Source organism: Ziziphus jujuba, chromosome 11 (assembly GCF_031755915.1).
Source record: "Ziziphus jujuba cultivar Dongzao chromosome 11, ASM3175591v1".
Taxonomy (NCBI): Eukaryota; Viridiplantae; Streptophyta; class Magnoliopsida; order Rosales; family Rhamnaceae; genus Ziziphus; species Ziziphus jujuba.
In genome coordinates, this window is record NC_083389.1 from 24,973,950 (window position 1) to 24,999,682 (window position 25,733).

The 25,733-nt window shown below is 32.9% G+C and overlaps 1 protein-coding gene across 1 annotated transcript; it reads left to right on the forward strand.

Annotated features, from left to right (window-relative positions):
- The first annotated feature begins 23,116 nt into the window (after nt 1-23,116).
- On the forward strand, nt 23,117-25,086 carry LOC107415278 (UDP-glycosyltransferase 79B9). The gene has a single exon (XM_016023578.4). The coding sequence runs from the start codon at nt 23,222-23,224 to the stop codon at nt 24,593-24,595; it is 1,374 nt and encodes a 457-aa protein (XP_015879064.4). The 5' UTR covers nt 23,117-23,221; the 3' UTR covers nt 24,596-25,086.
- The last annotated feature ends 647 nt before the right edge of the window (nt 25,087-25,733 follow it).

Here is a 25,733-nt window from a genome sequence, read left to right on the forward strand (position 1 = left end):
TCTAATCACATATTGGTTAAGGGTTGAAGTCATTCCATTAAAATCTGAACTTAATTGAGATCCGGCCAAATATAATACAGTTTTAGGCACGTGTCGACCAAGGTTCGTATCAACTTAAGTCAGTAGAGCTAGGAGAAAAGCTTATTACCGAAAACATAAAAGAAAAAAAGTTACAAGAAAAGCTCTTCGCATGTAACATTATTTTAGAAACCTTTATATATAGTTTGTTGCACGATGATGGATGATCTGCTCCGTTGATGTTGTGTATGATACATGTGGTAATTGTCTCCTGATACTTATTTATGTGCACATGAATAAATAGACATTGTTTGGTTATTTTTATATTGTTATTTTCATTTAAAATATTCTAAGTATTATTTTTAGCTTTTCAAGGAGAAAAATTTAAGAAAATATAATTTAAATACATACTTATTTTTTTAATATATATTTTTATAATAGAAATGAGAAATCTTCAGTTGAGTAAGTTATTTTATTTTTATGGATAATCCGATAATGGATGCGTTTGAAATTCTCAACCAGAAAGTATATGAAAAATTTTTTAGAAGGCAAAGATCCAAGAAAGACTGATATATATTTTTTTTTTTTTTGGTGGTTAAGGAGAGTTTTACATGACGCATTCTTCCAACAAAGGCAAAATTGGCTAGCAAGCTGGATATTAAAAATGTATAGAATTCCTCTATGTAGTGGTGGCAGAGTCGATTTGATGCATTTGTTGATGACATGTACTTAAGGTAATGTGGTTTCGAAAGCAAATGGTGTATTATATTGGAAAATATTCATATAACTTCCATCACAGAGTTTACTATTAATGCTTTCTGCAAACTCATGCTTTAAAGTGGGCGCTTAGACAGGGTCCATTGGCGATGTAATTCTTATGTAGATGATATTATCTATTTGTCAATTCTTTTGACTCTTGTTTGTTCTGTGCTGGGTTTTAAGAACTGGAAATAAGGTGCACTTTTTTTCTTTTTTCTTTTTTTTTGGCATCATGAGCAAGAAAATTCTGTTATTTGAGTGAGATTTTTTGATTTTTTTTTTTTGAGCATTTTAAGAAAACTTAAAAGATTTTTTTTTTAATTTTCTATTTTTAATTAAAATGTGGGTGATGAAGATGCGTGCTGGCTCTGGTTTGTGAGAGCGACTCTATCTGTAATTCTGTATGGGTGATGGGCTCCACAGTTTATCTTATGCTTTTTAGTTCTACTGTGTTTCTATCACATGGTTCTTTGTTTATTAATGATATACTCTAACGCATCTTTATGATTATCAGAAAAACTACAATAGCTGCTTTCTTTTACTATAGTATAATGGAAAGTAGTATTTAAATACTTAATAAACCATATTGGTGAATGCTGATAAAATAATTCATTCATCTTTACTATAGTTGATAACAGGTTGAAAAATTTGTACTTTGGCCTACTGTCTGGATTGGAAGCTCCATCATACTATAAATGTAGAAATAGGCCAACTTTATTTATAAGGAAAAAAAGAAGTTGGCCAACTTTTACTTTTTAAACCTATTTAAAAAATGAAAAAATAATTTAAAATGGAACCCAGCCTCAGATTTCTTATATGATTGGAGTTCGAGTCAGGATACCCAAAAAATTAAAAAATAAAAATAAAAAAATAAAAAAAACAAACAAACAAACAAACAAACAAACAAACAAATCGTATGGAAAAAAAGAACAGGTGTCAAGAGTTGTAAGCAAATAGGAATATAAAATATGAATGATTAATGTGACAGTATCAGATGAGAAAATAAAATAAAATATGCTGCTCTACATATTAGAGTAATTGATGAATTAATTTTGCTGATCAAGATTTCACACAGTCCAAACAATACATTAATTAATGAATTTGTTAATGTCGTTTATTAGCATTGTAAAGGCAATACTAGCTCATTTGCTTGTGATTGGAAGACAAATGATGCATAAGAATATGATAATCATATTCTGCTTTTTATGATAATCACTTGAATGTGTGGATCCAAGGCTGCATTGATCAAGATAGCTATTGACAAACAAGGCCGTCTGAACCCTTATAGCAAAAATAACAATAAATTTTTAAAATTTTTTTTATCTATTTTTATTTTTTCATTTTAAAATGTAAAATTATCAATTAGGTTTCTATGTTCAAATTTTAAAAATAAAATCTTTTTTAACTTATAAAAAACCATGTAAGAGCATTAAAAAGGATTGATTAGTTCTATTCATAAACTTCCATTGAAAAGGAGAAAAACTAGATTTTATACCATGAACTACAACAAAAACTTATAAATAACTACAAATATAAATTTATGCAAAAAAATAAATAAATAACATTTTTTAACATTTTCTTCTTTTATGGGGTGCTAACCATGGATTGCTTGGTCTATGCGTTTAGCCGACCCCATTGACGACCTTCAAGTAGTCTTGAGAAAAGTGATTAAATGCATGAACACTTAGTTGTGTTGTCTTAATTAGCCACCAATAAAATTGTTGGACAATAAGGAAAATAAAAATTGTAGAATAATAAGAAAAAAAAATTTATAACCTGTTTATCTATTGGTGTTGGTTGGTTGATCTGTCTGAGGTTTATGTGATATCACAGTATCCTTAAAACAATTTCCGACCCACCGATGCAGATGAACCTGTGACAATCATCTCCCATGATACAATGAATTCAAAGATCTTTGACACAACACCTCCAAGATCATTCTCTGCAAACTGAAGGTACCTGAGTTTACCACCCACAATGCAGCAACGATTTTTTTTTTTCTCTATTTTTCAAAGAGTGCTCTGTATTTCTTCCATGTTATTTCCAAAATGCTATATTGTCAAAAGCTCGTGCACCAACAAAACCCAACGGAAAAACAATGAAAGGTCACCATTAAAAGCCATAAAGCCTATCAAAATCATTTATGACAAATCATTCACACTTTAGTACAAAAATGTTACGATCCTCCATATGAATGATTTGATAACGAAGGATAATGCAAGACTCTGGTGGTAAAGCTCTATAGTTGGAACCTGCATAAGATATGTAGATGTTACTATTTGAACCTTCCCTTGTGAGATTATAGTTACTTTACTGACGAATGGTAGATGAGATATCTTTGAACCATTTCATTGTTTATGTAAATGATAATATATTTCACAAATGATTCTTTCATGGTACGCTTCAATTCTCACTGTTGTGTTCATTTTAGCCTTAAACACCTTCCTAGTTCTGCAAGAGTTTCTAAAGAAGTGCGCCTTTAACAATTCTCCTTTGAAGCAGCCACTATTCTCTCTCACATAGGTGATTATTTCCAATGTAATCAGCGTGACTATGCATAGATTACTAAAACACACACTTATAAGAATCATAAAATGCATACTTCATATTTAACCTTCATCTATCACTGTTTCATCATAGGAATTGATAGAAGATTAACCCCCACAGTGATCCATAACAGTCTTTACAATTGCATTCTCCTATTGAACCTAAATCTTGGGATTTCCAATCAACTAGCTTGGTTTCCATCGTATTGACTATACTTATGGGCTTCAATCCCATTTCCCTCGATGATTTCTCAACTAATTCTCTATTTAACCCTTTGATTAGCGGATTCACAATGTTATCTTTCAACTTTACATAATTTATCAAGATAACTCCAATAGAGATTAACTGTCTAATGGAATTGTATTTATGATGAATGTGTTTAGACTTTCCATTATATAAAATATTATGTGCCCTACCAGTCGCAGATTGACTATTACAATGTATACTTATTGCTAATGTAGGTTTAGGCCACCTTATAATGTCTTCTAAATTGGTATTCCTCACCACAATTATCTAATGTAATAAACTCATATTCCATCGTAAATTGAGCTATCATAGTTTGTTTTGAGGACTTCCAAGTTACAGTTGCACCTATTAATGTGAACACATAGCCACTTGTAGACTTTGAACTATTCTTAATATCTTATATCCAATGTGTATCACTGTATCCTTCTAATACAGCAGGATATCTTGCATAATATAGTCCGTAATCACGAGTATATCATAAGTACCTTAGTACTCTTATAATTCCTTTCCAATGATCATAAGTTGGATTACTTGTATATCTACTCAATCTTCTTATAGTGTAGGCTATGTACATCAAACTTCTAATTATCCTTGCATAATCCACTTGAGATACATACTCCTATTTACTCTTGGATAAGTGTAAACTCATATATATAGGTGTTCTGACTATGCCGGTATCGTTTTTACTAAACTTAGCCAGTATTTTATCCACATAATGTGTTTGACTAAAAATGATTGCATTCGAAGTCCTAGTGATTTTCATTTCTAAAATCACATCGACAAGCCTCATATTTTTTTATGTCAAATTTGGATTTTAACATGGTTTTTGTAGTTTGGACTATATTCTCGTCACTACCTACAATGAGTATAGCATCTACATGCAAATAAAAAATGATATATCCATTCTCTATATCTTTTACATAAACACATTTGTCACACTCATTTATTCTAAATCTATCATTTAGCATGGCATTATCAAAGTTTTGATGCCACTACTTTGGAATTTATTTTAGTCCATACAAGGACTTTCCAATCTACGGACTTTCTTTTTTTGTTCTGATGCGAAGAAACCCTTAGGTTGCTCCATGTAGGTCTCTTCACCAAGATCCCAATTAAGAAATGTTGTTTTAACATACATTTGATGTACTTCAAGATCCGACAGTATAGTGATCGCCAATACCATCCTTATAGAATTTATTCTTGTTATTGAAGAATATGTATCAAAACAATCAAGGCCTTCTTGTTGCTTATATCTTTTAATTACTAGTCTTGCCTTGTATTTGTTGTTCCATTTACTTTCATTCTCCTTTTAAATATCCATTTGTAACCCAATGGTTTACAACCTGGAGGAAGATCTACTAACTCCCAAATGTGCTTATGCAAGATGGAATCAATCTCACTTTTTATGATTTCTTTCCATAAATTCCCTTTAGGAGAGTTTATAGCTTCTTAAAAGCTTTAAGGTTCATTTTCTAGCATGTAAGTAAGAAAATCTGAACCAAAATATTTTCTAGCATGTAAGTAAGAAAATTCGAACCAAAGGATTTTTCTATTCTTACTCTCTTGCTTTATCTAAGATCAACCTCAATCTCAACTTCAGTCTCCTGTTCTTAATCACTATCATGATTATCTTCATTGATAGAATCATACATTTGTTTAGACGGACTTAATCTGTCTTCAAACTTATACAGATAAATGTGCTCAAAACATTATACATTTCTCAATTCCATTATCGTGTTCCTGTATATATCAGAAATTTTAGACCTATACATAATAAATCGATATGCACTACTACTTTGTGCATAACCTATGAAGTTGCAATCAGCTGTTTTGGGACCTATTTTCACTTTCCTAGGAGTAGATACCACTACTTTGGCCAGACACCCTCACATTCGTTAGTATTTATAGGAAGGTTGTCTTTCATTCCATAGCTCATAGGGCATCTTTGACTTTATTCTTCTGGGGCACCTTATTAAAAAGGTAATTTGCCAACAATGGTTTCCTCCCACAAGTTCTGAGGTAATCCAGAACTTATTAGCATTGCATTCATCATTTCTTTCAAAGTATAATTTTTCTGTTCAACCACACCATTTAAATGTGGTGAATATGGCGGAGCAACTTCATGTCTAATACTATGTTAAGCACAATACTCAGAGTTACATACTCGCAACCATGATCACTATTACTTTAATCTTTCTATTGAGTTGATGTTCAACTTTAGTTTTATCAAGAATAAACTTCTCTATTGCCTCATCCTTGCTCTTAAGCAAGTATACATAGCAATATTTCGTGCTATCATCGATAAAGATGATAAAATACTTATTACCTCCTCTACTTGGTGTGAATATTGAGTCACATATATCATTACAGATTAAATCCAAAGATTCGGTATTCCTTTCAATCGTTTGATATGATAACCTCTTTTTTTTTTTTTTTTTAGTCTCTACACAAGTTTCACACTTATGTTTGGAATCAATTTCCAATGTGGGAATATGATTTAAGTTAATTAACCTCCGCAGAGAATTATAATTAACATGACCTAAGCTATCATGCCATAACTTGGAAGACTCAAATAAGTAGCAGAAGAACTACTAGCTTTATTAATTTCTTTTGGCTTTACAGTCATTACACTCAATTTAAACAAACCAATGACTACATAGCCTTTTCCCACAAATATTCCATACTTAGACAAAATAACCTTATCTGACTCAAACATTAAACAAAAATCATGCTTGATCAAAAGCAATCTAGACACAAGATTCTTGCAAATATCTAGAATATATAGCACATTGTTTAGAATCAGATCCTTTCCAGGGGTCATCTTTAGGACTATCTTATCCCCCTCCCTTGGATTTCAAACATGGTAAAATTTTCCATGACCAACTTCTCCCCATATTTACTTGGTTCAAAGCAAGTGAACAAGTTCTTATCTTAGCATATGTGGCAAGTTGTATAAGTATCAATCCACCACTCTTTAGGATTTGATCCCACCAAGTTCACATCAGAGACAATAGCACTGAGATCGATATCATTAACCTCTCAAGTGATTTGCTCCATCATCTATGCCTCTTTATTTTTCTTCCTTTTCAGTATCCTATAGTCTATCGCTATGTGATTCATCTTATCACAATTAAAGCAGTGGCCTTGAAAATTGGCATTCTTGGAGATCCCTCCTTTAGGCCCCAACTTGGAATCTCTTTCACTCTTCTTCTTAATCTTGGAGCTTTAACCATGCTCCACAATATTGGCATTAACCTCCGCCTTCAAAGATCTTTTAGCTTATCTCTTATTATCTTCTTCGATACAAAGTTTTCCAATAAGAGCCTCCATATCAATTTCCTTTCTCTTTTGTTTAAGATAATTCTTGAAGTATTTTCAACTAGAATGTAGTTTCTCAATCATAGATGCTACTTGAAAGGCTTCATTAATTATCAACCCTTCAATGACAAGTTCTTGAATGAGCACTTATAATTCATGTACTTAACTTATCAAAGGCTTTGAATCCACCATCATGAATTCCAAGGATCAGCCTACAACAAACTTTCCATAACCAGCATTTTCAGTTTTGTATTTGCGGTCTAAAGTTTCTCACAGCTTTTTTGCTGTTTTCGTACTACAATACACTTTACATTAAGCTCTGATAGGCTATTCAAGACATAATTCTGACACAAATAATCGGAATGCTTCTAAGCATCCACCACCATAAGTGTTTCTCTATCATTCTCATCGTTACTTAAAGATGCGTCTTCAATCAAAAACCTCACAAGATTCAAGGTGGTCAAGTACAACATCTTTTGTTGCCACCTTTTAAAAATGTGCTCCATTAAACTTCTCTGGTCGCTCAGCATGATTATGAGGAGGCATTTGGACCACAAGAGTTGGAGTTGGCACATGTGCAACGGGCACAATATCAGAAGCCTGATTTTCTGATCCATTTACCATTTCTGTAAAATCACAAAAACATAAAACAGTTAGTTGTTAATTAAAATCAATTTCCAATAAGAAATTATAACAATGTAACTTTTCCCATTTCTCTTTATACACCCATAAAATTCTATATACATTCGTAAAAATTTCTGTATACACTCACAAAATTAATTTATACACCTATTAGGATTGACATCATCACTCATAATATGATGACATCATCATCAATGTCATGCTAATATGGTACTATGCTGATTTGGCACATGATGATGTTGAACCAACATGCTAATGTGGCAGTTGACATCATCGGTAGCGACCATGTGGACCAATCTTGGTGCGACATATGTCCCCAGACGCAGACATGTGGCACTGCCTGACCTGACACGTGTCTGTAGCTAGGGTGACACGTGACCGTGTCTCTGCACGACACATGACCTTGTCACTGTGCAACACATGTCCACCGCCATTATGCACCACATGGAATCACTCTTTTTGTGATACATGGTAGCCCAAAAACATTTGGGCCAAATTCCTCATGGCAGAATTGAGTATTGGGCCTCCCTTCTAGCTAAAAAGTAGCTTATTTACATATGGGCTAGGCTTTTACTTGGGTCAAACCTAGCAAAAATCCAGGCTCTAGCCCACAAAAGTAAATTCGACTGTTTACACAATTTTTGACCTATTTACTCGAATTTTGGCCCGTCTTCAATCTTCAACCGGTTCGATTTTAACCCATTTCTTTAATAAACTAGTTGACCAACCCAATTCAGTATTTTTTTTCACTTTTTTCAACATTCTGGCAATGGAAAATGACCAAAAAAACACCACAAATTTTATAAAATCAAGGTTACTCAAATATAAGAGTCAAATATTGATAAAACAAAGAAGATCATATACCCAAAACAATTAACATGCACGGTGAGGGAAAAAAAATAATTTTTTTTTCTCTTTTTTTTTTTTTTTTTTTTCTTTCTTATTCCCAAACAAACAAATATATGTATCCTCATATATATAACAACACAAATCATAAACAAATATATGAACATTGTCTTACGCTTGTTGGAAAATAAGGAAAATAAAATTTGTAGAATAATAATCAGAACCTGTTTATCTGTTGGTGTTGATTGGTTGATCTATCCGAGGCCTGTGTAATACCATAGTGTCCTTAGGATGATTTCTGCCCCATCAGTGCAGATGGACTTGTGGCAGATCATCTTCCAGAATGCAACAGATTCAAAGATATTGGGCATAGCACCTCCAAGATCTTTCTCTGCGAACCTTCAGTGCCTGAGTTTACCACCCACAATGCAACGACGTTTTTTTTTTTCCCGCCCTCTATTTTTCAAAGAGTGCTCTCATAGTACCTCTTTTATGTTGTTTTCAAAATGTTATATTGTCAAAAGCTCATGCATCAACAAAACCCAATGGAAAAACAATGAAAAGTCCCCATTAAAAGCCATAAAAGCCCATTAAAATCATTTATGACAAATCATTCACACTTTAATACAAAAATGTTACAAAAATAAAATAAAATAAAATAAATTGTAAGTAAAACTTCTTGTACCTAAAAGAAAGCCTATTTGTTGTGTTTAAACTTAGCATTCGTATAAGAAATACCCTTTTCTCGTCCTATTTTTAACATTATCAAATGGCTTTGAAGATCACAAATTCTTTATCTATTTTATGGTCAAGAAATGAAATCCTTTCAATTTAATTTATATATATATATATATATATAAACCAATTCAGATGATAATATTTTTAACTTTTTAAATTGATAATAAATGGGTTCAATTATTTAAAATTGTTAATATGTGAGTTTAATTATTTAAAACTCTTTAATTCACATGATTATATATAATTATTTACTACATGACATGTAATCATACAAATTCAATAGTTTTAAATGATTAAGTCCATTTATCATCAAGTTGAACATATAATAACCAGACCACCATTGCATATACACATATATATGTGAATTTTTTTTTTTTTTGGGTTTTATTTGATCAAATACATATGAAACTTATTTAAGCCTTAGAGTACAGGTGGGATGTTGTTTGATTTTTGGATATGCAAATTTTTTGTCAAATTTGTGCTTCTTTCAAACTTTAATTGGTGCTCAAAAAATTAATAGTAATTCAACTAAATCAGGAAAATGCCTTTCCATGTAATGGAAATTGCCCTCTACCATCTACAACTCTTTTGAGTTTTGAATTATTTGTTTTGTTCACTCTTGATGTATATTGTAATCTTTTTTTCTTTTTTTGTGGTAAATCATAATTACTTTTGGTTGTTGAAGAATGTTTAGAGGGCGTTTCGTGAATCAAATTTATGATTTTGGCCTTAAAAATCAACATTACTTGTCTTTGCCCTATCTACACCCATACTATATTTTAATTATTTTCATTTGTCCCTTAATTTAATTTCAGTTCTATCTACTAATTTGCATCTACTTCCACTTAATACCTCATCAAATCAAAAAAAAAAAGTAAATAAATAAATAAACACATAATTAAAAAAAAAAACGTACTATATCTTCTTCATAAGTAGGAACTGAAAGGGATTTGAAGAGCAAGTGGTTAATTTCATTATTCTTTTATTTCCCCTTGAAACTTTTTTTCCCCCTTTTTGATGTAAAATTTTCCCTCCTTGAATATTTTTATTTATATATATATATATATAGCTAAGCTCACATCACTATATTCCTAGTATTAAAATGCAATTACTAAATTTAAGAAAACAATAGTAGTAAAATGTAACATTCCAGTCTATCGGCATGAGATATTGTCCGCTTTGGGCCCCGTTCGTACAGTTTTAAAAGGCCTCTCACGGGTTAGGAGTCCCACCTTTTCACCTGCCAGTCCCACTGGCCCGGGTAACCAGCTTTGATACGACTGTAAGATTTTATGGATCTAAATATACATAATAAATTCTAGAAATCATAAATTACTAACCTCCAAACGTAGCCATTGATAAATTAAATCTTTAATCCTACAAAACAGAAAATAACGTAAAGTAGTGCCTATGGACACACTACTTTCAAACCACTCTCAGATCTCTGAAAAACCTTAATTCTCAAAATACCGTATGGCATATCTTTGTTTGCTTGCCTTAGACCTTTTATAGTCTCTACAAGTCAAACTTATCCATTAATTTTGACACACACCAAAATAATAATAATTTAATAATATAATAGTAATAGAAAAAATATGATTAAGTCATTGGGCTTATAAAGAGAGTTGGTCCTCCAGTCCAATGGGCCAACTGGAATCTTATAGAAAGTGTGTGACCAAGAGCCTTACTACAAAATAATAAAATAAGCCAGTCCTATTAATGGCATAAATAGGCCCTGTAAGTGAGTTGCTGATTATGTTAAGTCCACAATTATTAATTTATTTAATATTCTCCCACTTGGACTGCATAATCATTATATATATAATCCAAACTCACTTACTATAGAATCTCCCGAACCATAATATCATTTCATCTAAATATATAGCATGCCGATAGGACACAATAATATACTAGACTAGGCAGTAGAGATTCTCTCAGTAAATCTCCCAAAACATGATACCATTTCAACTAAGCACTTTGCATGCCATAAACTCAATCTAAGTAGTAGAAATTTACCTAATCACATGCAATCCCTCAATACACAAATATAATTTCATCCGAGCACATTGTGTATCAACAGGATACATCAATATACCCAAACTAGATAGTAGAGACTCACCATGGTACCTGTGGATCAACATACACATATACATAGACTAATAGTCTCAACAAGTCTGTAAATATAAGGAGTAATAATATGTGTAATAAATCATCTCATAAATATATAATGATCCACATACATCAATGTATCAAAATAATAAATAATACTCAACATGGATATTACTGCAGAAAATATAACAAACTCCCACTGACCCACAGCAATCTCAACTGCCTAACAATCCCATACGGGACACATGCTCCTTAAATATGCCTACTGGTAAGGCCTTGGTCAGTGGATCTGCTACCATGCTGTAAGTAGGCATATGAACAACAGTAACAAGACCCTCTTCAACTTTCTCCTTTACCACAAAATATTTTACATCAATGTACCTCGCACCAGGAGTACTTTTAAATTATTGGAGAAATACACTGCTGCAGTATTATCGCAATACATCATAATAGGCCTCTCAATGGAGTCAACCACTCCCAAATCACGAATAAAATTTCGAAGCCAAACTACATGACAAGTAACCTCATAACACGCCACATAGCAGCCTCCATAGTCTAGGATGCTGTCACTGATTGCTTGGCACTCTGCCAAGATACAACACCTCCTGCCATGATAAATATATACCCAGTGGTAGATTTCTTAGTATCCACACAACTTTTATAATCTGCATCACTATAACCAACTACATCAAGAAAGTTGGCACGACGATATGTCAATATATGATCTTTAGTACCTTGAAGATGCCTAAAGATCTTCTTAACTGCTTAATAATGAATAGGACTAGGATTGCTCATAAATCTACCAAGCACACCCACAGCAAAAACTATATCAGGTCATGTACAAACTTGTGCATACATCATACTTGTCAGGACCCATCCAGAATTCCTTCCCGGAACCCTAGACAAGCCTTGATCCCAGAGAAATACCACCGAACCTTCCAACGGAAAATCCGGCAGCACCTCCCCTAAGGGTAGGACTTACCACAAATTTCCTGCACTGAAAACACACTTCTATAAACATCCCCTTATTCCTCCCACATTACTACAAATTGATTCCACAAATTTACAGCACTTCAATGAATAACAGCAACCCAGTGCATAAATAATAACTACACGTCCAATACAGTATACAGAGTATTATGCAAATAAATGTGGAATTAATATGATGACAGATAAAGAAGTAATACAAGATGGAGAGGAAAGAGGGAAGAAATACTTCTTGGGCTTTCGGTAACGAACTGAGACGTTGGGCTCGCCCCGAACGATCAACGTCTCCCAACCTAGACCTAGGGGAACGGAATTTAAAAACGTGAGATGCTAATCATCTCAGTGAGTGACCCTATCTACTGAACACCTTTAATATTAATAATATAACAAATAAATGAATGTAATTAATACCAACAATTAAATAATAAATAAATCATAAACATTGGAAGTAATATTTTCTCTCAAAACTCTCACTATTCACTCCGTTGGAAATGTTCCCCTTTTAAAACATTTTCACAAAACCCGATATTCGTACTTCCCAAAAACCAAGGGATCAATTAATTTAATAAACAATAAATAAATACCCCAAATATAAATAAAATGTAATAAATTATAATAAATAATTTTTGAACATTTTGGGGTTTGAAATTTCTATCCGAAAAAAATTTCTACTTGACGCACCACACCATATACCAGTGATGCCCTCCGATACCCACCGTCCCAAGCACCGACTGGCGGGAGATTAAAGAGAGAAACTTGCAAACGGCACTTCGGCGTCCTGACAGTACCGCTGCTGAAACCATCATCCCGGCCAAGGAGGGGAGCGGCTGATGCGCAATATATAAGACTTGCCTGCCCTCGGTCCAATGGCAATTCACAGGAGACATAATACTTGCGCGCTAAACCACATATACAACCAGAACACCAATACTATATGAGTGCGTCTAAAATAATTATTAAATTAATTATAACCGTACCGTTTTCTAAAATTACCGTGGAAAATATACCAAATTTCACATTTACCATCCCACATATTTTCATTTAACAACCTGGTACGAAAACATTGATAACAGTAAAACAATAATTTTTCTAGTAACACGAGGTTCAACAAATATTATACCACGGGCATAATTATAAAAATTAAACCACCAATTAAACAAATAATTTCCTTAAAATATTCAAACCAATTATGCCCAAAAATAATATAAAATCCAGACACAATTAATTACTGAAAATACTTGTCATGTGTAATAAATACAATTAAATCACAATAAAATAATAATCAGGAATTTCTTAATGACCCCAAAATTCCGTTTAGCACCAATGGATAAATATATATATATAATAATATTTTTTTTCCCGATTATATTCAAATTCCACCACATGGGCATAATTTCAGATATCAATTTAACACCACATAAATATAATTAATTACCCCAAAATATTTTTTAAAGGTGGGTCACTCACCTGGAGCACGCAATTAATCCAAGATCCTCCATGGGATCAATTCCACGACTCATCCGTGCTCCTAGAACACAATTCGCACACAGTCAAATAAATTAATATTTTATTCGGGTAAATAATACCCGGTATCCGGGGGGTTAAACACAAACGTTAACCAAAATTGTCGAATAATATACTGAATCGAAGCTTGTGGAACGAGAATCACATTACCGGTCTCCATTGACCCCAATTCCGCCGGTGGTGGCCGGAATTTGGCCGGAAAACTTCGGCCGATCTTGATCTCCTCGTATCTCACAAACCGCTTCGAATTTTGGAAATTGGAGGCCATATTTAAACTCAGAGGACCCAAAATAGGGGGAAAGGGGTGGCAATTTGGACTGGGCTGGCCGAAAAACACAAGAAAAGAGAAGAGAGAAATTTTCCGGCCGGCGGCTTCTCTGGCCCGATCTGGGCGCGTCCAGCAGCCGGTGACTGTGAAATTTTGCGGTCGAGCTCATCTCCTCTCTCCGCTCATCACTGGCCGACGCGTGTAGCAAGGTGGTGGCCAGAATTAAAAAATACGGCAAGACCCGAGAGGGAGAAAGGAAGGGAAAGGAAGAAGAAAATAAGAAGAAGAAGAAGAAGAAGAAGAAGAAGAAGAAGGAGAATGGGCCCCTGGCCTTTTTTCCCATGTGGGGGAAAAGAAAAAAAAGAAAAAAGAAAAGGAAAAGAAAGAAAAAGAAATAAAAAGAAATAAATTAAAATTAATTAAACAATATTAAAAATAATATTATTACATAAAATAATAATAAAATAATATGATATTATACATGGTTGACATGTGGCATCTCACCAAGGTGACACATGGTCACATTTATTAAGTCACACGTGGTACATCGTTACACGTTTAAAAATAATATTAAAATAATACATTATTCGAAAAACTCTACAGGTCCATAACTTTCAAACCACATGTCCAAATCGGACGTGCCGCTAGTCTACGGACTCGTATCGACTAGTACTTTGCAACTATGCATGAGTCAAAGCTCAACTTTGCATGAATAAAAAGTCAACTCCGGCACCCCTTAGACAGTTTGGACCTCAACTTGTTTTGCTCATAACTTTCAAACCGTAGCTCCATTTTCAACATGTTACTAGTCTACAAACTTGTGCCAACGTGTGCTTCGTAACAGTACCTCAGTCAACCTAGAATTCCAACCGGAACAAAAAGTCAACTTTTAACCCCTTCGGTCAATGGTCAAAGTCAAAGTCAACGGTCAAAGTTGGAAAATTTCCGTTGTACTTTGGGACGGGGTGTTACAAAACTACCCACTGTTAAAGAATAGCGAACATTTTTCTTTACTATCCTCTTTTTATCATTCTTGGGACACTGATCCTTAGAAAATCTTTCACCCTTTGTGATCGGTACACTTCCAGGCGAACAATTATGCATATCAAATCTCTTAAGGATTCTATCAATATAGGCTTTCTGAGACAACTGCACCACATAATTAGTCCTATCTAAAACAATCTTGATGTCCAAAACAAAAGAAGCCTCACCAAGATCTTTCATATCAAAATGTTTGCACAACATCTACTTTGTCTCAGCCAATAGGTCAGTGTCACTAGTAGCTAAAAGTATGTCATCAACATACAATACCAAAAATATAAAACTGCTCTCACTGACCTTCATATATATACATCTATTAACAACATTCTCCTTGAAGCCATTTTTGGTGACAACCTCATCAAACTTAAGATACCATTGCCTCAAAAGCTTGCTTAAGACCATAAATTGACTTCTTAAGCTTACAAACCAAATTACCATTCCCTGTTTACTGAAAGCCAACTGTTTGAACTATATATACATCCTCATACAAATCACTATTTAGAAAAGCCGTTCCGACATCCATCTGATGCAACTTCAGGTCATAATGGGCCACAATCGCCATAATGATTCTAAAAGAATCCTTTATGGATACAAGTTTAGCCTTATATCTCTCCACTTGACCATTAGAGTCTCTCTTAGTCTTAAAAATCCATTTGCACCCAATAGGCTTGCTACCCTCTGGTAACTCAACCAAATCCCAAACTCCATTTGATGCCATGGATTTCATTTCATCTTCCATTGTATCCAACCAAAAATTTGAGTGTGAACTGCTTATGGCCTTCTCACAAGTGATTGGATCTGAATCATCACTTATGTCAAACTCATGCTCCTACAAGTAAACCTCATAGTCATCCGGTGTAGCTGACCTCCTAGTCCTTTGAAACCTTCTCAAAGGCACATCAGCATCTACAATAGCTGGGATATTCTGCTCCTCAATGATGGGTTCATCCTGATCAACTACTGGTTCATCAACTACTGGATTAATAATATCTCTATCAGGAACAACAACACTAGGAATGAATACATTTTCTTCTCTAAATTGAGGCTCCCTTGGACCATTATTATCATCAAATCCAAAATCATCTTCAAAATAAATAGCCCTGTCTAACTCTACAATTCTGGTGGTATGAGATGGATAAAAGAATCTTGAACCCCTAAATCCCTACAATAGCCAACAAAATATCCACTTATGGTTTTAAGATCCAACTTCTTAATTTGGGCTTTGCAACCCCATACTCGAAAATAATGCAAATTAGGCTTTCTTCCTAACCACAACTCAAAAGGATGATTCAAAATATAAGCCACCGTCTTTAAAGCCTCTCCCCATAAGTAATCTGCAAGCTATAATTTGCCAACATAGATCGCACCATGTCCAACAAAGTGTGATTTCTCCTCTCAACTATGCCATTCTGCTAAGGCGTACCAGGCATTGTATATTATGCATCAATACTACACTCACGTAGATATATTGCAAAAGGCCCTGGGTTCCGTCCAGTCTCATCATATCTGCCGTAAAATTCACCACCTCTATCAGACCTCACAGCTTTTATTTTCTTATTCTTTTGAAGCTCCATCTTTACCTTAAACTCCTTAAAAGCAACTAAAGAATCCGACTTCTCAAGGATAAGCTCAACATGTTCATAACGAGAGAAATCATCAATAAAGGTAATAAAATACCTATAACCACCCAAAGCAGTTGGTGTAAAAGGTCCAAAAATGTCAGTATAAATTAATTCCAAAACATTTCCACACCTTGCTATCTTATCCTTTCTAACCTTAGAAGTTAATTTCTCTTTCACACATTCAACATAAGTCGACAAGTCCTAAAAATCAAAATTGGGAAGTATTCCATCCTTCACTAACCTTTCCATTCTGTGTCTAGAAATATATCCTAAACGCTTATGCCATAACATTGAGGAATTATCATTAACTCTTGGACGTTTAGAAGAAACAATAAGGGCAACAATAGAATTAACACAATAATTGAGACAATTATTAAATAAATCAAGTCTATATAAATTGCCACATAAAGATTCAAAACCAACAACTTTATTATCCTTATACATCTTAACTTTGTTATATCCAAACAAGAAACTATAACATTGACTATCCAAAAGAGAAATAGATAATAAGTTCCTCCTAATTAAGGGTACATAGGAAACGTTTTGTAATTCTAAAACATATCCAGTGGCAAGTTTCAACTTAACTATTCCCATGATATCCACCTTCACTCTTGTGTTATCTCCCATATAAACATGCTGCTCAAGCTTGGTTGGCCCCTTTTGCCTTATCATCCCCTGTAATGAATTAGTAACATGAATTGTTGCTCCAGTATCTAACCACCAAGAATTCATAGGCGTATCAATAATATTGGTCTCAATCATTAAAATATTATCTTTCTTCTCTTTCTTTCCCTTTAAATTCCAACACTCTATCTTTTTGTGTCCAACTTTATTGCAGTAGCCACACCTTCCATTGATATACTCTTTCCTTTCTCCTATCTGATAAGCGTCAACATATTTAGTATTATTCAAAAGGTCCAAATAATAATGCTTCTTATTCATATCAAACTTGATAAATTTCTTTCCTATCTTCTCAAGAAAATTCCTTTGCAGTTTCCACCTTTGGAATACTAGTATAAATTGATTCATCCATATGATTTTCCATCATCATCATGCAGCACTTATTAGAATGTCTTAAATCCTCATAAAGTTTTCTATCTGCTGCACTACTCTTATCAGTTGGTATCTCTGATGGATCTATCTCCAAAGCCAAATCCAATTTCATAAAGGTCAAATTCATAACTAAAGTCTTCTTCCACTTCTGATAATTTGTCACATCCAATTTCATCATGACAGTCATAGGCAGAACATTCGGAGTGCTACTAACTGTGAAATTAGTAAACACAACAAAGCATTTAATATATATAAAACAATAACTATTTTCCAGCCCTCTATCATATAACATAAAATCAATATCACTAGGGTCTTTGTAGCACTAAAGATACCTTTTCGGGGGCCAGCGACAGTCAACCGAATAACCACAATCAAATGCATTGAACTAAATCACCGACAGGGTAACTCAGAACTTCCGATTCATGGTATTTAATCAACTTCCTCTGCCATTCCAGGCGTCATACTAAACAACTAAAACCACCGACAGGGTAGCCTAGTTACCCATATAGATTCTAGTTAATGAGTGGGAGAAAATAACATATTGGCAATTTTATGAAATAAGCAAATTTAAAACACCCCATCCACTATGCCAACATACATTACATTGGTACACATAATACAGACAAAATAAGCATCATGACAGGTGAGTATTTAAAATTCCACACTATTATACCAACTAGGCACAAAGCCTTTTAGGGTAAGCTAACACAATCCAATTCACCAAGCATAGATATTTAGTTTAATTCAAACAATTTGAAATGGAATAAATAAGCAAATATATAAATCAACAATAAATAAATAAATAACAATATATATATATATATTATAATAACAAAATAAAACAATAGATATATAAATAAACAAATAAACAAATAAATAATTAACAAATAAATAGATAAACAAAATAAAAAAAATAAAAAAGTTTTTTTTTTTTTTTAATATTTCAGCTACTGACATCAACTGTCTTCTTCCCTCAGCCGGGTCTAGGATGACCCGGTTTCCTGTTAATGGTCACATTGGCCTCGCTGGACAAACCCGGATGGAAAACGCGATTTCCGCCACCGTTTTCTACAATATTGGCGCCATTATTCTCCTTTCGGTGTGGGAAAGAATTTTGAGGATCAATTTGGCTAAAGAAAGCTAAAAATAAACACCCAATTCCAGACAAATTTCCGCCGTGGTTTCACCATTGTTTGCCCAATTTCAAGAGGTTTCAGCCCAAATCAACGGAAAAATATATTCCATTTAATCCGAAAAACAAAATACCACAAAACCCATGTCATAATATCGTGCAAAACACAATTTCCCAATATTTGCAAAACACGATTTCACTTTTTTTTTAATTATTATTATTATTATTTTTTTAATCGAATTTCAAAGAAAGGGTTTCAGGCCAAAATAACTCAAAAATAATTCTATTAAAATCCACAAAGAACCCGGGTCATAATTAGAACCAAAAAACAAAAAAAACAAAAAAAACCACATAATTTGCACAAATTCAATGAACCCCAATAATCAATTTCGTAAAAGAAAAAGTTCAGTTTTTTTTTTTTAATCGAAATAGCGATCGGATATATTCATGTTCATAGAATACTAAATCTTGAATCTCATAATTCACACATGCATACAAATCAAGAAAAGGAGAAGAAAAAAAATAATAATACAAGGCAACATATAGAACACACAGATCAATCAATGGCAACAATCCGATACACATGTTTTGCACAGTCAATATAGTGACAAATTGACAGAAAATTTATTATGCATATTACCAAAGTTCTAGTAGTAACTATAACAGTCCAGTCTATTCTCGTGAGATATTATTAGTTTTGAACTCCGTTCGCACGATTTTAAAAGATATCTCACGAGTTAGGATCCCAAACCTTTACCTGCCACTCCCACTGACCCGGATACCAACTGTAAGATTTTATAGATCTAAATATACATAATAAATTCTATAAATCATAAATTACTAACTTCCAAATGTAGCTATTGATAAATTAAATCTTTAATCCTGCAAAACAGAAAACAATATAAAATAGTGCCTATTGACATACTATTCTCAAACTATTCTCAGATCTCTGAAAAATCCTAATTCTCAAAATATCATATGATATATCTTTGTTTGCTTGTCTTAGACCTTTTATAATCTCTGCAAGTCAAATTTACCTATTAATTTTAACATACATCAAAATAATAATAATTTAATAATATAATAGTAATAGAAAAAATATGAATAAGTCATTGGGCTTATAAAGAGAGTTGGTCCTCCAATCCAATGGGCCAACTGGAGTTTTATAGAGCGTATGTGACCAAGGACCTTATTATAAAATAATAAAATAAATCAGTCCCATTAATGGTATAAATAGATCCTCTAAATGAGTTACTGATTATGCTAAGTCCATAATTATTATTTTATTTAACATAAAATTCATAAAAGTAAAGAATAATAACATGGCGTTAAAATATTACGGGTTCAAATTAATGCATTTTATTATCCCTTTGTTTCAAAATTTTACAAATCAGACCTTCCAATTGAGATAAGCAAATGTTTTTTGCTTTTCTTTATTTATTTATTTATTTATTTATTATTATTATTATTATTATTATTATTATTATTATTATTATTGTTTCAGCAGAACAAGAAAAAGATGATGAAGGATAAGAATTCTTCAATAATGATTAAAGCGATGATGAAAAATGTCACAACTAAGTTAATAAATGTGGACTTGAACCGTAAGTTCTTCTTATCAAATTCCTAATTATTTTTATTTTGTTCATTTTTTTCCTCCAAATTTTTTTATATAGAGAAAATTATTTCTGATCATTTAACATCAAAATTTTTTTTTTTAATATGAAAGGACCAAAATGCTAAAAAAATATTTTAAAAATCAAAATGCAAATATGAATATAAAGTAGGAACTAACGATGCTAATAACTCAGCATTAAAAAGAGGGCTATAAATTGTAAATCCTAAGGTATTAACCCTAAAAACAAATAAATTATTTAATATAAAAGAAATCCATTCCATACCACACAAGTTAAGCGCTGGATGACTGAGTTGCACTGTATCACTCCCAAAATTAATTAATTTTCAAGCATTTGCTAATCTTTGAAACTAATTGTAACCGATTAATGCAGGGGAGGCCAAACAAATAGTATAGACATTGAAGTAGAATTAATTAATATAAATAGCAGTCTACAATATGAACAAATATGGACTGCATGGATTTAACCAAAAAAAGAAAAAAAAATACATAAAGACTGCATGGATCCGACAAGTACATGTGGCAACTTGTGACCCTGTTTATCAGAACTGTAAATTAAAAATTTATGAATCATGTGCTATAAAATGTTTTTGTTTTTTTAATTATTTTTAATGAAGGGTATTGACATTATAGGTCTCTAAACTATATTCTTTTAGATAAATTGATCCTTAAACATTTTTTCGACAAATTGATCTCTGAACTTTTATTTTAGTGGCACCGTTAGTTCCTTTATGTAAATCTGTTAGATTGTGATATTAAATAACGGATGTTTTGCACGTAGAACATTTTTCAAAGTTTTCTTGTCATTTTACATGGGATGAATAAGGATGTGAAATTGGACCAAAAATAAAATAAAATAAAATAAAAAACACTGCCTTCTAGATTGGGAATTCTTCTTTGGCTATATATCTATAGTCACAATGCCCATTCAAGCTGATTTTTTATTAAAAAATAAATAAATTAATAATACTCTCTAACTTGTTTTCCTCTTCTGTTTCAAAAATAAAAAATAAAAAATAAAAAGGAATCTGTTTCTCTCTTTTCTAACCCCCTTTTCACTTCTTTTACATGGAAAGGAATTAACATAAAAAAATTCAACGCAATAAACCATGAGGTATACAACCATAAGTTAACACCCTTTCAATTTTAATCTCCACATAAATTCAATAAAAAATACAACAAGAAAACAAAAAAAGAAAAAGAAAAAACAAATCAATAATAAAATACATTTGAACTAGATCGACAATGAACCCGTATTAAGGAGAAAAAAAAAAAAAAAGAAGGTAAATGCGTTCAAAATCATTGAAGGCAATTTATTTGGGGTTTCAAAACTTTAATTCATATTCTTAATCATCTTAGTTCATCCCTTTGTAACTGCGAATTCAACAAGGTCGACAAGAAAAGCACAAATCTGATAAAAAATCTAATTGATTGATAATTTTCTATTATCTAAATTTAAAAATATACCCTTTTGTGGAACTTGATCGCTACAGTTCTACAAAATTATAGATAAAATAAATACGGTAAGTGGTTGATAAAAAAAATGAACCAAAAAATAGATCAACATAGTAAAAATGAAGTATTATATAGAAAATGTGAGGGAAGAAAATGAAAAAAAAAAAAAAAAAAGACACTGTTTAACCTCAAAAAAATATTGTTTTCTTCCTAAACCCATGTGCGTGTAAAAGGACAAAACAAATTTAAAAAAATAAAAATAAAAATCTCACATGCAATTAATGTTATTTAACATCAAAAATTAAAAATATATATAAAAGAAATAAGATAATACTGAAATGAAAGTTTGGAAACCGATTATTCGAAAAAATAAATTTAAGGACTAATTTATCGAAAAAGTATGATTTAGGGACTGTGGTGACAACATGCCTTTTTCTTACAAATAGAAATAATAACAATTTGCCTAAGAAATTCGTTTGGCAGCTGACATCACGTGGTTGATATAAAAAGCAGAAAAGATAAAATGTTAATAATCAGCGTGTTTACTGGGTGATCGATTATTCAGCTAAGTGCACGACAGCTAATATTAATATGACCAGTTTATCTTGAAAAAATATATTGATATGACTGGTTGATTGATTAATTGGTTCTTTTTCTTTTTTGGTAATTAATTAATTGGTTGTTTTCGTTGCCGGCTGAATGACTAATCAGGTAAAATACGAAATATTGATGACTTTGGTTTATGGTGCTACTAATTAGGATTCCTTTGACCATTAAGGTGACAATAATTCCTAATTAAAAAGAAGAAGCAAATAAGCATTACCAAAAAAAAAAAAAAAAGCAAATAAGACACCAATTAATTAATATTATACATATATAGGATTCTTTTAACCAAAAAAATAATGATTAATAATAAATTAAGTAAATTAAAACATTTAACATGGACTGCTAGTCATATATAACGTTTATAAAGCAAACTACAAATAAATATAATAATTAGGTTTTGTTTGGTCAGTTTTGGTTTTTTTTTTGTCAAATTATGTGTAATATTCCTACTTTAAATGTTTGTTAATGTATGCCAAAAAACATAACAAATTTTTGAAACCAGTAAATTACATATAATTATATTAAAAAAATCAAAAATATAAAACCAACGTGTTGCCAAACTACAGTTAACAAAAAAAGCTTCCCAACAACGATACAAAATGAAAAACTAATGATGTGAAAACGTCTATATACAGAGAGAGAAACAATAGCAGTAGCATAAGATAGAAGAAGAAATGGGAAATCATAATCTTGACATAGCTATGTTTCCCTGGTTGGCCATGGGCCACATCATCCCCTACATCCATCTTGCCAACCAGCTCGCTGCAAGAGGCCATAGAATCTCCTTCCTAATTCCAAAGAAAACAGTGCCTAAGCTTCAGCACCATAGCCTCCATCCCAACCTCATAACCTTTCACCCTCTCACGGTTCCGGACGTCGATGGCCTCCCTCTGGGCACCGAAACCGCTTCCGATATACCGCTGTCTCTGAACAATCTGCTTGCCGTTGCCCTGGATCTTATGGCCCACCAACTTCAAGAAATTCTAACTACTATTAAACCCCAGTTGGTGTTCTATGATTTTGCTTATTGGTTACCTGATATTACCAAAAGCCTTGGTATCAAATCGGTTTGTTACCATGTTGTTTCCGCAACTAGCTTAGCTTTTGCCCTTGTCCCTGCTCGACATGTACCGGACCACCGGCCGATATATGAAGAAGCAAGAGAACCACCTCCTGGCTTCCCATCATCTTCTATTCTGCTTCGCTGTCACGAAATCCTCTCAATGAGTATTCTTTCCAGACCATTTGGTAACGGTGCTATCAAGTTTTATGAGAGGTTAACGAGGGGAATGCAAAACTGCGATGCCCTTGCTGTAAGAAGCTGTAGAGAATTGGAAGGTAAGTTTTGCGACTACATTGGAACACAATATGGTAAATCCTTGCTGTTTACCGGGCTAGCTTTGCCGGAGCCAACTAACACGCCGGCCTTAGAAGATCGGTGGGCTAAGTGGCTCGAAAAGTTCGAAATTGGCTCGGTTGTGTTTTGTGCATTTGGAAGTCAATATTTTATTGAAAAAGACCAATTTCAAGAACTAGTACTCGGGTTTGAGCTAACTGGTTTGCCATTTTTTGTGGCCCTGAAACCTCCTATTGGGTGCAAAACAATTGAAGAGGCATTGCCACATGGGTTTGAGGAAAGGGTGAAAGAGAGAGGTGTGGTGCATGGGGGGTGGATCCAGCAGACACTGATATTGAGTCACCCATCAATTGGGTGTTTTGTGAGCCATTGTGGGTTTGGATCAATGATGGAGGGCTTGATGAGTGACAATCAGATTGTGTTGGTTCCAGACTTGGTTGACCAGATCTTGAACACCAAGCTATTGGTTGAAGAACTGAAGGTCGCAGTGGAGGTGAACAGGGAATTAGAAAATAGATGGTTTTCAAAGGAGAGCTTGAGCAAAGCCATAGATTCTGTGATGGATAAAGAAAGTGAGGTGGGTATGATGGTGAAAGCTAACCATGCAAAAGTGAAGGAAGTAATAGAAAAACCTGGTTTGATGGATGGGTATATTGACAAGTTTGTGGAAGATCTGCGTCAGCTTGTGTAACGTAATTAATAAGTGGTAAAGCTGCTAGTATTTCACATGAAAAGTCCTGACTTCGAATTGCCCACCCCTAATATTAAAAAATAATAATAATAATAATAGAGGTACTAATAATGTATAATACTATTAATATGTACCTACAGTTCCCATTCGATCGAATTGTTTGTTGCTGTTTCTATAATTTAATGTGGTTAGTTTTTAAATAAGATGTTCATTAGAAATAATTAACTCCCATATGTTTTATAGGAGGAAAAAAAAAAAAAAAACGTGGGCTTGCATGTCTAAATGTTTCATTTGCAGAGATCCTTAATATTTAGAATAATTCAATTTTTGTACTTTGAGATTGGTTTCTATATTCTTACCGGAATCCTTGGTGAGAAATGTTGAAATGTGGTGATCTTGCCACAATGTGCAAGATAGTTCGGTTACACTTTCGCTCTTTATTTTACAACATCAAAGACCAAACATTATTTATGTTTATGCATTTTATTTTATCTTTTAATATTTAAGAACAATATCCTTTTTCGTAATGCCCTAAGCTAAATTAACTAAAGCTTAGAGCCTTTTTGTCTAGTTGCTGGAATTGTATTTCCAGCAACATAAGTCCACTTCCTTGAATGCCGTTTTATGAAGGTTTGAGATTTGGATCTGAATTTTGGATATAATAAACTAGAAACGTAGAGGAAGCAACAGAAAAAAGAATGGCCCAATTTGGAGCTGGGAAAGCTGAGTTAAGCCCTAAACAATCTGACCCTTGTGCAGTTTTGTTGCCCAGAAATCTGGACAAAACTGCCTCGGGTTTGATTATTTTTGAATGGGTAAATGGACTTTGTTTTATCTGATTTTTGGCTAGAACACAGTTCAATATTCAAAAAGGTTTCCCTCCAATTTTCAAGTCAAATGGAGCTGGTTTTCAAATTCAAATTCCTCAAATAAGCTGAACTGCCGATTAAAGAAGGTTTCTTGCATGCCCAGCACATTGATTAGAGTTAGTTGAGATAGTTTGGCTTGGTTGGTTACTTTTAATGCTTTTGTATTTATTGCTCAATATGGCAGCATGTCTTATTGTCTTTTTGATGTATTTAAAAGTATGAAAATTGTAATGAAAACGTTGAGGAAGTAATATTCAAAAATTTTGAAA